The following is a 12279-nucleotide window of genomic DNA, read 5'->3' as shown; positions in this document are numbered from 1 at the left end:
TAAATCACCCAAAGACAGTTTATATGTTTTCTGTGGACATTTTGAAGCCTCCAACAGAAGCATGATTGCAGTACTTCCAGCATTATTTCTACCAATGACACAAAAACGCATTTTGAAAATCTGTCATTACTCTCTTCAGCTCATATTTGCGCATAAACTCGAGTCCAAAAATAAGTAAAGCTGCCATTAATTAAAATAAGGTTACACACTGTATACATTAAGCAGCAATATGGCAAAATAACATGGAATGGTGATCATTACAGTGTCTAATCTGCTCGATACAATCAAAAATGCTCTTTAAACTTCAGTCATGAAGATGAAAAAGGAAAACATAATTGCACAAAAGTATCTTTAAGACATTATTTTCATTGTCCTCAAAATTCAACCTAGTGACAGCCTAATGCAGTCATGCATTGTAAAAGTGAGCAGTCACCTTGTGAGCAGTCACTTGACACATTGGTCATAAGAAGACAGAGCACCTATAATTAGAAAAAGGTAACGGGACTGGTCAGTCACAGCCTCTCTTGTGGTGAGCTATGATTATGGGTTATGATTTATCTATATGTCAATGCATAGGGAATGTACGGAATGTGATTGGTCATTCGGGTTTTTAAATAAATATGCTCTAGTTTGTAGTGACTTTGTTTGAAATGTTTGGTGGATGTTTGATGTTTTTGGTAGAAATGAGCAGTAAAATCATTGCACAAGGCATTCACATACACGTTCTTCTGTAAACAGGGCTCTGTAGACCACCTTTAATTTATTACCATTGTGATAAAACAAAGTTTTTAATTTTCTTTTTTTTAAACGGTGCCCCTTTTTTTTTTAAAAGATTAAAACCTCTCTTAAAATGTGGCTCAGGATGAACACTGTGGATTAAAATGAAACTTGTTTACAACTTAAGCTGTTAACTGCATGATCATGTGTGAACTAAAATCGTCTATGAGGACTGGAACATTCCAGCCAGCCCTATAACCTCAATCAGGTGATTCTAAGGGGGGGGCTGGGGCGGGGGGGGAGGAGAGAACAGTCTTGGTCAAAGGCCCAGGAGAGGGACGTGGCACAGAGGAGAGCTTTAGCTCCGGGGCACCAGGCCCCTCTTGTAGGCCACGACGCCGGCGGCCATGGCCACCGCCAGGAGGGACGACAGGCCCGCGAGCTTCAGGAACCCAGGGACCGACGGCAGGTTCCTCTCCCAGAAGGTGGTGGTGAAAGGCAGCGCTGGGACCTCCTGGAACACAACACACAGGTGAGAAACACGGCCAGAGTGGATAAATCCATTATCTGTACCCACTTATCCTGGGCAGGGTCGCGGGGGGGTAATGGAGCCTATCCCAGCATGCATTGGGCGAGAGGCAGGATGACACCCTGGACAGGCCACCAATCTATCACAGGGCACACACAGCATTCACACACACACACACACACACACACTCATATCTATGGGGAATTTAGAGTCTCCAATTAACCAGCATGTCTTTTGGACGCGGGAGGAAACCATTTATACCGCTACTGAATTCCTGATCCATTTCAACAGGCTGGGGAACACTGGGCCAGGTGCACATCATAGGAAACCAGCACCCATTCACTGACCCATACTCAGAACACTCAGCACACTTACTTGACACTCAGGCTCATCCTGCCAAATTTCGCCCTTGGTGATGTGTCCCATTTTGCAGAGAATCTAAAAGGCAATAAAAAGCCAACAAGGAAATCATTACAACTTTTTTTTTCACTCCGCCACCTCCCCCCCACCCCACACACACAGTTTCTGGCTGTTAGTTCATCACAGAGGAACAATGACAACAAGTCACTTTTGATCAGAAGTTTTTAAAAAAAGCAACTTTTTCTTTTAAAGATGAGAAGCACTCCCCTGATTGGCCAGGGGGCCGCAGTGTGACCTCTCACCTCTCGGGCGGCTCTTTCGCCCGCCTGCACGGCGCCCTCCATGTACCCGCTCCAGACCGTGGCCGTTTCAGTCCCCGCGAAGTACAGCTTACCCACCGGCTCGCGGAGCACCCTGAGGGCACAGGGGCACAGAGAGGGCAGGAATGAGGGAGGGAGGGAGGGAGGGAGGGAGGGAGGTGCCCAAAAAAGCACCGAGGACCCGGGGCTGGACCTCAACGTTAATCCGTGAGATGACAAATACGTGATTAGAACGGTCTTAACTGAACATTTTAATGCTGATGTTACAATCGCTACTGGTCATTGAAAGCAATGGAGTTCTAGAACACCGACTTAGAAAAAAGAAAAAAACATTCCAAAAAAAACCTACTCTTCAAAGGGTTTAATCTTAATGGAGACCACTGGCCTTAGCTTCAGTGGAGGTTGTTATAGCAGCAAAGGGTGGACCAACTCCATATTAACGCCCATAATTTTTGGATGAGATGTTGGATGTCAGGTATCCACATATTTTATTGTGATGTCACACAATCCTATTCTCCACCTCATGCTTCCTCCTGTCCTAAAGTTCGCTCAGTGGAAAATGTCACTGCAGCTGGAGAATCTCCCAAAGCGCACTTCAATGACTGCAAGAGAACAGTATCTCTGCTGCCAGCAGGGCAGAATCACCGTGGACTTAAATTACCTTACAGGCATTTAGCAGATGCTCTTATCCAGAGCGATTTACACAACATTTTACATAGCATTTACATTGCATCCCTTTATACAGCTGCATATACTGTATATACTGAAGTAATGCAGGTTAAGTACCTTGCTCAAGGGTACAATTGCAGTGACCTCGGAATCAAACCTGTGACCTTCAGGTTACAAAACCAGTTCCTTACCCATTATACTACACTGTTGATTTTGGAGCTCAAATTTGAACCTCTTTCTGTAAGGCTCCAGACCACAGCTCCATGGCTGATACTCACTTGCCAAACTGTGTGAGGATGCCAGGGGGGAAGTAGACTGTGTAACAGCCTCCAGAGTATTCCTCCTCTCCCCAGTTCTTCTCCTCATAATGCACAGGCTAGAAGAGAGGGGGAGGCAGCGGAAGAGAGAGAGAAGGAGAGAGAAAGAGAGAGATGAGCACTGGAATATCACATTACATTCCATTCCATTACATTTATTTAGCAGACGCTTTTATCCAAAGCGACGTACAAAAGTGCATATGATGGCCATTGGAACAACTACAAAACACAGGTTCGATAAGGTGCAATACTCATTTCGTACATCTACTGGGAAATCGTAAAAACAGCTAAAGATGTCTGACAGTTTTTCCACACAGGAAGTAAACAAGGAGCACGCCATCTGTAATAAGCTGTCACACACTGGGGTACGACGCCTGTCACAGGCAGCGTTGCGTGATCATTTTTACACATCCGACTGAACTGCTGCTCTCCACGGTGGACCTCTGAAGATTTGAAACTCAGTGAGGGACAAACCATCCTTTGAAAAAGATGTGCTTGCTTCGTTTTGTAGAAAAGTGGGATTCAGACAGTGGTGTGACTAGACATAAAAAAAGATTCAAAATGGATAAATAAAACACTTTGTGAAGACTAAAAATGAATTTAACTGGCACCACACGCAAGGCTGCCCCCTGCTGACAAGACAGGGTTTAGCAGATAAAGAACACTCACATGCAGAGCCTCATCTGAGCCGAGAACTCTGGAGTATATTTCACAGATCTTCCTCTTCCTGTGGGAACAGGTATTGATTGGTTAACTTATTACTCCATTCCACTGAAAGTCAGGGATGTGTTTCCAACAGCTGAACATGACACCTGGATATAATTCTTATAATCTATACTCAATTCTTTACTGCAACTTATATATACTAGGAATTGAATCAACAATCAAATAAGGGCAATCAGCGGGGGCCAGAAACTGGAGAGTGGAGCAGGCGACCTTTGACCTAGGTCAATGGTTCTCATTGGCATATCCTACTACAGAGAATCTCTTTTCCCTTTTTTTTGGTCACACACAGGAAGCATTTAGAGCCGTAGGAACAGTAAGCAACCCAGCATTTACCTCTCTTCCTTTGTCAGGTCTGCTAGTTTCCTGGCTTTGCGGGCGAGGATGAACCTGAAACACAGAAACCAAGGAGGGCCCTTCATTCACTCCTACAGGCAGGGTGTCTTTACCGCAAAGCTCCGGAACATTCTCAGCCCCAGTTCTGGAACATTCTCAACCCTGCAGAGGCAACGTGATTCGTATTTACCCCATTATCGCTGGGACGGCCCCGTCCGGTTTGGTGTCGTCGAGCGTCAGGCCGATGGCAGCCTCCTCCTCCTCGATCACCATTGTTCCGCAGTAGCCTGAGAAGGAAGCATGACATCGAAGTTATCTAAGGTGGTTCTACACTGCACTGGTGGAATTAAACGTATTTTTCCATTTTTTATTAGAATATCACATCATTTATTTCTAGGGAAAGCTATATGCTGATTATGTGCTGTCCTGCGTGATTGCACACCGCAGTCTCCCCTCCACAATTCCTTCCAGCAGCACAGATAAATGTCAGCGATTCATTTTAGGGAACTACGTAACAGCAGACGAATGCAAAAGGACAGTTTTCACGAGGCTTTAACGGAATGGCGTCACCTCCGTTACCATGGGAACAACAAAACTGACATTTGTGAATGACCCCTGCAGCAATTATTTCGTTAGACTCGCTAGGATATTTCTCTTTCAGGACCACACGCTGAGTCACTTTTCAGGAGTCTGGACGAGGGCACGTGACTAAGGACAGAAAGCCACTAGATGTGATTACCACTTCACATCTTCACACATGAGAAAATCTCCCAGCTGAGTGGGCTGGGCACCTACCTTTCTTCCTCCAGAAGTTCTCCCGGTAGTAGATCATGCACTTGATCACGGAGCCAGTGGGCACACGGTGAATCAGCTGGTTCCTCAACGGTGGTAGCGGAGGGTTGAAGTGAATCTTCAGGTTCAATGCCGGTGCCGTGGCAATGATGACACATTTGGCCTGTAAAATTCATGAGAGGGAGATAATTCAGAGTCACCCTCCACCCTCTTATTGGCCAGCATCAGTATCTAAACATCCTGTCAACCTTTAGCATGCTTTTCGTTGCATTAAAGCATTGTTTAAGGAGCTTAGCAATTGCCTACTGACTGCATGGCTGTGGTACACATGAGCCAATAACACAAACCAGCTAAAAATGTCTTTAGTCACAGATTTACAACCCTTTTTGGAGCTTTGAAGTGACATATTTCTTCTTATTCCTATTCTGTTGACTTAGCAGTTTTCATTTCAAGTGTGGCTTTCTCCTGGTAAGTGACTAGATTTGATGTTAGGGTCTACTGACTGTTCTGTGAGTAGGGTAATGGCTGGCAGGGGCTACTGACCACTCTAGTGACTGGATCGGTGGGTAGGGTCTACTGACCATTCTGTGAGAAGAGTAATGACTGGGTCTTGCAGTAGGGTCTACTGACTGGTCCGTGAGAAGGGTAATGACTGGGTTTGATGGTGGGGTCTACTGACCTTTCTGTGAGAAGGGCAATGATTGGGTTTGACGGTGGGGTCTATTGACTGCTTTGTGAGAAGGATAATGACCCGGTCTGATGGTGGGGTCTACTGACCATTCTTTGAGAAAGGCTCTTGGATTGGCAGGCTACTCCATGCCCGCAGACACCTCCCTTCCTCAACTCAGCAGCAGTGTTTAATGAGCTTTGCAGAGGAAAGAAGGGGGGGTGGCCAGGAGAGTTAAAAAGGGATTACTAAACCAAATCCCCTCAGGCTTGCCACACACACACACAGGCCACACGGGTGCAAGGTGACTCTACACACAGGTCTTAGAGAGGAGCCTGAGCAGAGCTGTATGCTAATCTGGCGGAGGACGTCCTTACACTCATCTCTAATTCCTGTGATACATGAGACGTGCTGTCTGTAAAATGCCAATACACTGTTTTAACCTGGGATAACCGACCTGGTTCAAAAGTTACAAGGTCAAGGGGATTTACGCAAAATATAATGCAGCACTTTCAGGTATTACGTGACAATTGAATAAAAGTTACAAAGTATTTGGCTAGTGAATTTCACATGTATTAAATGTTTATACATTCACTGAGCGGATGGTGTCTCTTTGCTGAGTAGCGGCTTATCCAGGTGGGTAGAACCTCACTGCAGAGGGTTTCTCTATTGGGTCAATAGTGTGTAGATTCTGCATAGATTCACACATCGCAAAATCCTTTGTACCGCACATCCTGCCCATATTGCCCACTGCATCAGCCAATCACAATCCACGGTGCACTGCTGTCACGGTGCCATTGAGTGAGCAGAGCTTAACCATGAGATTAATTTAGAGTCGTGAACATTCAAAATGGCCGCGAGGTACAGGCTCTGTGGCTAGAAAAGAAGAAGAGCTTCACGCCATATTCAAAGCAAGTGAGCATGGTACACGGTAACAACCACAGGTCCATTACTAAATGAAACCAGGCAGGACACAGAATAAATGACCAATGCCCAAAACAGATGCACAAGGAACAGCAATGACCAGCTACTTGCATTCAGTACAGTACCATACACAGGCGGCTGTTTTTATATATAACTTGTGTATATTTATGTTGCAATTCATATGAAATTGTAGCTTTGCTTAGGCAGCTGCTATATTATTTTGGTTATCACATACATCATATTTTCCTTTTTAATATTATGCAGTATCAGATGGTACCATTGTTTCTGGATAATATATAATATTCTGGAGCTACCTAGCAACTCAGCCTAGGTATATGAAAAAAGATAAAGAATGCGATGCAGGATGCAGTCACTCTTTGAGAAAAAATTGATGTAAGAACGTCATTAATTAAATGTGACTGTCTTTAACAAGAAGAGCAACTGTAAGTTTATGATCGCTGTCTCAAGTCCGTTTTTTATGAAACATCACACTGAAGACACGCGCACACACTGTCAAACTGGAAGTGACTCATCCAACTGGATCTTAATTCAGTTCAGCAACATTTCCACCTGGGAAGGCTCTATGCAAACGAGTGCTCCTGGGGGAGGGGCGGAGCTTCGCTGATCAGCTGACCCGCAGCCCCGTTGCCACGGCGCCGGTTGCCGGCTCACCTCGTACGTTTCCTCGTTGAGGGTCTTCACCACCACCCCGCTCCCGCTCTGGTCGATGCTGTAGACGGCCCGCTGCAGCTTCACCCTGCTGCCGAGCATGTCCGCCATTCGCTCGCTGATCTGGCTGGACCCGCCCACAAACTTCCTCTCCTGCCGGAGGCAGAGAAGAAATGGCCTGATTGTTTTTGCACGCGGGTCTCATTTTCATTCTTCAAACCTCAGTTACTCTGGATTGGACTAATGAAGCCCTTTAAAAAGAGCCGTTTGGGACTGTATATGATTGTATATTGAAAAAAATAAATGCATAAGCCTTTCAGGAAGTCTCAGATGCAGGAGTCGTTCGGCTTTTTCACCTTTGCTCTCGTTAACGTGATTACACCCCAACACAGAGCAATTCGGTTATTTGCCAGCAGATGTCTCTATACAGTCAGAGATGAAGAAGGATTTTATGTGGTGCATGTTGATAAGAATCCTTATGTTGATAAATTTTTTTTTTTTTTGCACATAAAAAGAGACTGAATTACATCTAGGTAATCCTCTGGGATAAAGTTACAATCGTGAATTTACAGATGGGAAATTTCTCAGCAGAGTTGCTCGTGGGCAATAGCGACAAAAGCAGCACATTGAAGGAGGTAAGATAGATCAATAGATGCATAGATTTTGATGAAAGCAACCAAAACATATTGAAAGTAAATCCCAGCTGTCAGTTACCAAGCCAATCAAAACAACACTATCCTTGTTATTTTGTAAACGAACTTCCCTGCTGTTAGTTTGGGGGATTATTCATTATTTCCATTAAGAAAGACCAATTCAATTAAAACAACAATAGCTACAGAAAAAATGGCAGGTTGACTCAAGTTTCCATGGCAACACAGTAACACTAATTCCATGATGCACTCAAAGAGGGAGATTCCAGTTCAGCGCTGAGGCACTGACCTGAAATAACCTAGAATCATTTGTCGCACAATTTTTCGTAATCAGCGCAGCAAACTGAGCAACTTTGCATTAAATTTAATAGACTGTGACAGCTCAGCACATGTATGCGGTCATACACTTTGTGGGTTTACTGTACATATCACACGAGGAAGCCCAGAAATGCTGGAAACAGACTGAATAAAACCTCAATGGCCCAGTGGCTAACAGCTCTGACCACCTCTAATTATGTCATTCGCCGTAGGATCGCTGGCAATATTGGGTTGGTTGGTCTAACTCAGGAGAAGTTGATCTGGATTGGCTATTGCACTGGTTGTCAAAGTGAGGAGCGCATGCAAACAACAAGCGGTGGTGGGCGGGGGGGGTTGGGGGTGGGTGGGTTGCTCAGTGGGGGCTGAAAAATTCATTAGAAACCAAAAAGAGGATGGCATCCAAGAGGAACCACCCTTGTTGGCAGGGGATCATCAAAACTTTCCCATTGCCAAAAGGAGGCCTGACCAAAAAAATGTAAGGTCTGCTGGGCTATTGGATGCGGAATGATTGGAATCCGGAAGGACGCCTCGTGGAAGGAAGCTTTGTGATGTCACAGAAGTGTCCCTGCAGTGGAAGCGCTCTCTCTCCGGAAAATCACTATGCAGGACTGCATGGCCCGATTCTCACAATGAGGAAGGGATCACGGGCTCTTTGAGGCTGACAAGTACAAGGGTCAAGGTTCAAACAAACATAACAAAAGAAAAATATTTTCCCTGAGGCCCACCCCAACACAGTCGCTTACAACTGTCAAAACAAAGCATTGCTATTTGAATGTGGGACCAGCTGACAGGAAATGACTTATAAACATTTGTGGCTCATATAATCCTTAAAGTGTGCTTTTGTGGAATTACCAAGGGATGTGGATGCCCAGTATGTTAAATAACTGAAAAGTGGATCTCTCTCTCTTCTCTCTCTCCTCTCTCTCTCTCTCTCTCATGTTGCAGGACAACAAAGCTCAGCAGGAGAAAAGTCACCAGTGTGCAGCCCTCTCATAGTTCAGTTATGCCACAGTGGGTTGCACGATTAGGGGAAAAACAAAAAAAATAAAAAAATAAAAAATTATTTATTTGTCTTTTTTTTTTAAAATTACAAATAAATAATGAAGACTAATCCTGGTTTTTCTGCTTAGGGCAGGCTTGAAGGCAGGGCTGCCCAACCCTGTTCCTGGAGATCTACCGTCCTGTGGGTTTTCATCTCAACCCTAATTTAGCACACCTGATTCTAGATCTCCTGCTGTTGAATGAGGTGTGCTTTGTCAGGGTTAGAGTGAGAACCTACAGGACGGCAGATCTCCAGGAGCAGGGTTGGGCAGCCCTAGTTTAACGGGTAATGTGCACGGGAAAGATTACACTGGCGTTTGCCACTCCCAGCTTGGCACCGTTCCTCTTCCTGATCTGCCCACGCTTCACGTATCTCTGCACTTTCAGACAGCCCTGAACCCAGGGGCACAGGCCAGCTATGGCATTGCATAACATTACATTACATTACATTTATTTGGCAGACGCTTTTGTCCAAAGCGACGTACAAAAAGTGCATTTCATGGTCATAGACAACTGCTAAACGCAGGTTCAGTAAGGTACAATACTTATTTTGTACAGCTATTTCTAGCCAAGAACACAGTTTAGTTCACACAGTGAACACTATTCTGGCATTGCCGTCCCATCCCATGTTTACCCCCCGGCACCGGTGCAGAAACACACACAAAAATGACCATATAACTCTGGAAAGGTCACTGGTTCCATTTGTGCATAGAGGAATGACACACTGTACAAATACTCATTGCTTGGTTTAGTGTTAATCTGAAGACAGGCTGACATGCAGTTTACTGTATCCGGTATCCCTCTGTATAGCAATTTAATGAATCATTTACGCAGCTACGTATTTATTCAATGACTGGACTGAATTTACATTGTGCCATGATCGTTATATGAATTGATAGTGTAACAACTGTTCGCTACAATAATCCGAGCTGACACAGTAGACTATATGACCAAAAGTATCTGGACACCCCTTTGGTCCGGGTATGTTTATCATGGTTTGGGGTAGATCCCTTAGTTCCAGTGAGGGGCCTAGCCCAAACTCTTAATGCTACAGAGGTGTCGGATGTCAGGTATCCACATATTTTTTTTGCCATGCAATGCATGTCTCTGTAATGACTGAATCTTCCAGCTCTACACCCGGCCTCCCAGGCGTAACTACACGGAACATGCACCTGTGACCTGCCTCCGTCAGAGCTCACCTGTCCACCGTTCGTGGTGGAGAAGATTCTCATGGTCCCGCCGCACTGTTTCACGTACCACAGGAACCAGAGGGCCGACACCTCATGAGGTTCGGAGGTCACGTTCACGTTCACGAAGAGGGTGGCAAACTGCCGGGCAGCGCTAGGACAGACAAACGGACAGGGAAAGACAAAGACAAACTGAGCAGCTGAGACTCAACTGAGACCATCTCTACAAATGTATAATATGGTCATTAACCGCTGCATTACCACTACGTATTTTATGACTACCTCTTCACTAAGAAACAGGGGCACCTTGGGATGTTCTCTGATAATAGCATGTATATCAAATAGACCTACCCCTAGCAAACTCAACAAATGTCAACAAATGAACCTTAGGCAGTGCTTTGTTGGACATACCAAGCAAGCTTCAAGTCAACGGCCCACACAGGTCTGATTCATAAATGCTTAACTTGCCCACCCAAATACCTTTCCCATGTTTAACCAAGCAAGGTTTCCATTGCTCTATAAACAGTCCTGAAAAAATCTAGAAAAATGTTTCCCATCTATTATGATGCTCTGGATGCGGTAACCATGGATGTGTTAGCAAGGAGGAGCTCGGTGCATTGGGTACCGTGTCCAGCAGAGCTTGTCGAACAGTTCCTTCATTGTGATCTTGTCCCACTCCTCTGCATGGGGGGCCCTCCATGGGGCTTCCACGGGAATCTGCAAAGGAACACGCCCACATTTCACCACCATCAGCCAATCAGCTCCTTCCTCATGCTGTTGCCCACCTGAATGACCCCCAAGGGCTGTTTCCTGATAAATTCCCTAAATGCAGTTTGACAGTTATCTATGTTTTTGTAATAAAAAGCAAGTACATACATGACTGTGTACCCTGGGTATTGAGTTGGACACACCAAGCTCAAACTGGTTTATTAATGGCTGATACATCCAGTTAAAAAATCTCACCTTGTAGCATGTTCGTTACTGTAGTACTTACAACTAATTACAGTACCAAGAGCTGAAGTATCTCTACCTCCATCCCCATTTGATCCATCGTTCTCCACAGGTTGTTATAGTCCAAATAGGCAAATGGGTTCCACATGGGTGGGAAGCTTCCCTTGAATGGATATGATTTCCCCTAGAACAGAAAGACGCAAGCAAGCAGTAAATTAACTCCTACGTCAATGGTCACTCTATTGATGATGATTACAGAGAAAGGATGTCAAGGCGCATTTTCTTTTCCCGTGACATTGTTTGATGTAATCCCAGTACCTAAACACATGCCACCAACACTATGATCACCAGTAAGCGGTAAGCAGTATCAACAACTTGTAGACCCGCAAGTATATTTTGTTTCTTAATTTTACAAATGCACCGATATTAACACAAGGAACCAACAGGGCACAATGGGGTTTCACGTGGTGGCACACAAACCCTGGACACAAAGTCAGTGTCCCGCTCACTGTCCTGGCAACATCGCTGACTGTGTCAGTGTTGGTGACAGACTGTATAGGACCTCAAAATACAAGCCCTTATCCTTCCATGACACGTGCAGCCATTAAGAACAATTTAGAACTGCGAGCGGCACAATCGTAGGATTTCTCCCGAGTGTTTTAAGCAAATTACCCATCATGCAACGGGCGCTGACAGATCTGTTCGCCGTGACCGAGTCTTTTAGGCAATCAGAAAAGTGGAGGCGGCTGCACAGACAGAAACAATCAGTTACATTCAAATTTGGCCAATCAGACACCAGCAGCTCTTGGGAAAAGCCATCAGTGCAGCATCACTGTCTGTTTTCCTTCAACCTCATTATACATACAGCCAGAGTCAGTGAACGATGCGCATAATTACAATGGCTTATTGTTATATGACTGGTAGGAGGCCAGCACTATTGCCCTGAGCCATCATGATATTCAGATCTGTCCTCGCTCGATAGCAATTCTTGGCAGTTGAACTCTCATCAAATGAAAACGATTAATGTTTTACTTCGTATCAAAGTTAGCCGGGAGATCACACATTCTGCTTGGAAGATAAGATGCACCCTGCACAGCATAAATCAAAGT

The 12279-nt window shown here is 45.0% G+C and overlaps 1 protein-coding gene across 1 annotated transcript in view; it reads right to left on the bottom strand.

Annotated features, from left to right (window-relative positions):
* The window catches only part of LOC118214289 (amine oxidase [flavin-containing]-like), a 30650-nt gene continuing 18371 nt past the window's right edge, over window positions 1-12279 (bottom strand). The window contains exons 4-15 of the mRNA XM_035394154.1: window positions 11250-11354; window positions 10845-10936; window positions 10232-10373; window positions 7027-7176; window positions 4767-4926; window positions 4162-4258; window positions 3972-4025; window positions 3582-3639; window positions 2874-2971; window positions 1909-2020; window positions 1622-1684; window positions 1-1231 (exon numbers count right to left, since the gene is read on the bottom strand). Coding sequence (XP_035250045.1) covers window positions 1076-1231; window positions 1622-1684; window positions 1909-2020; window positions 2874-2971; window positions 3582-3639; window positions 3972-4025; window positions 4162-4258; window positions 4767-4926; window positions 7027-7176; window positions 10232-10373; window positions 10845-10936; window positions 11250-11354 — 1287 coding nt within the window. The 3' untranslated portion in view covers window positions 1-1075. The remainder of the gene's footprint in view (window positions 1232-1621; window positions 1685-1908; window positions 2021-2873; window positions 2972-3581; window positions 3640-3971; window positions 4026-4161; window positions 4259-4766; window positions 4927-7026; window positions 7177-10231; window positions 10374-10844; window positions 10937-11249; window positions 11355-12279) is intronic.

Source organism: Anguilla anguilla, chromosome 15 (assembly GCF_013347855.1).
Source record: "Anguilla anguilla isolate fAngAng1 chromosome 15, fAngAng1.pri, whole genome shotgun sequence".
In the NCBI taxonomy this organism is placed as follows: Eukaryota; Metazoa; Chordata; class Actinopteri; order Anguilliformes; family Anguillidae; genus Anguilla; species Anguilla anguilla.
This window is presented reverse-complemented; position numbering and strand designations above follow the sequence as displayed.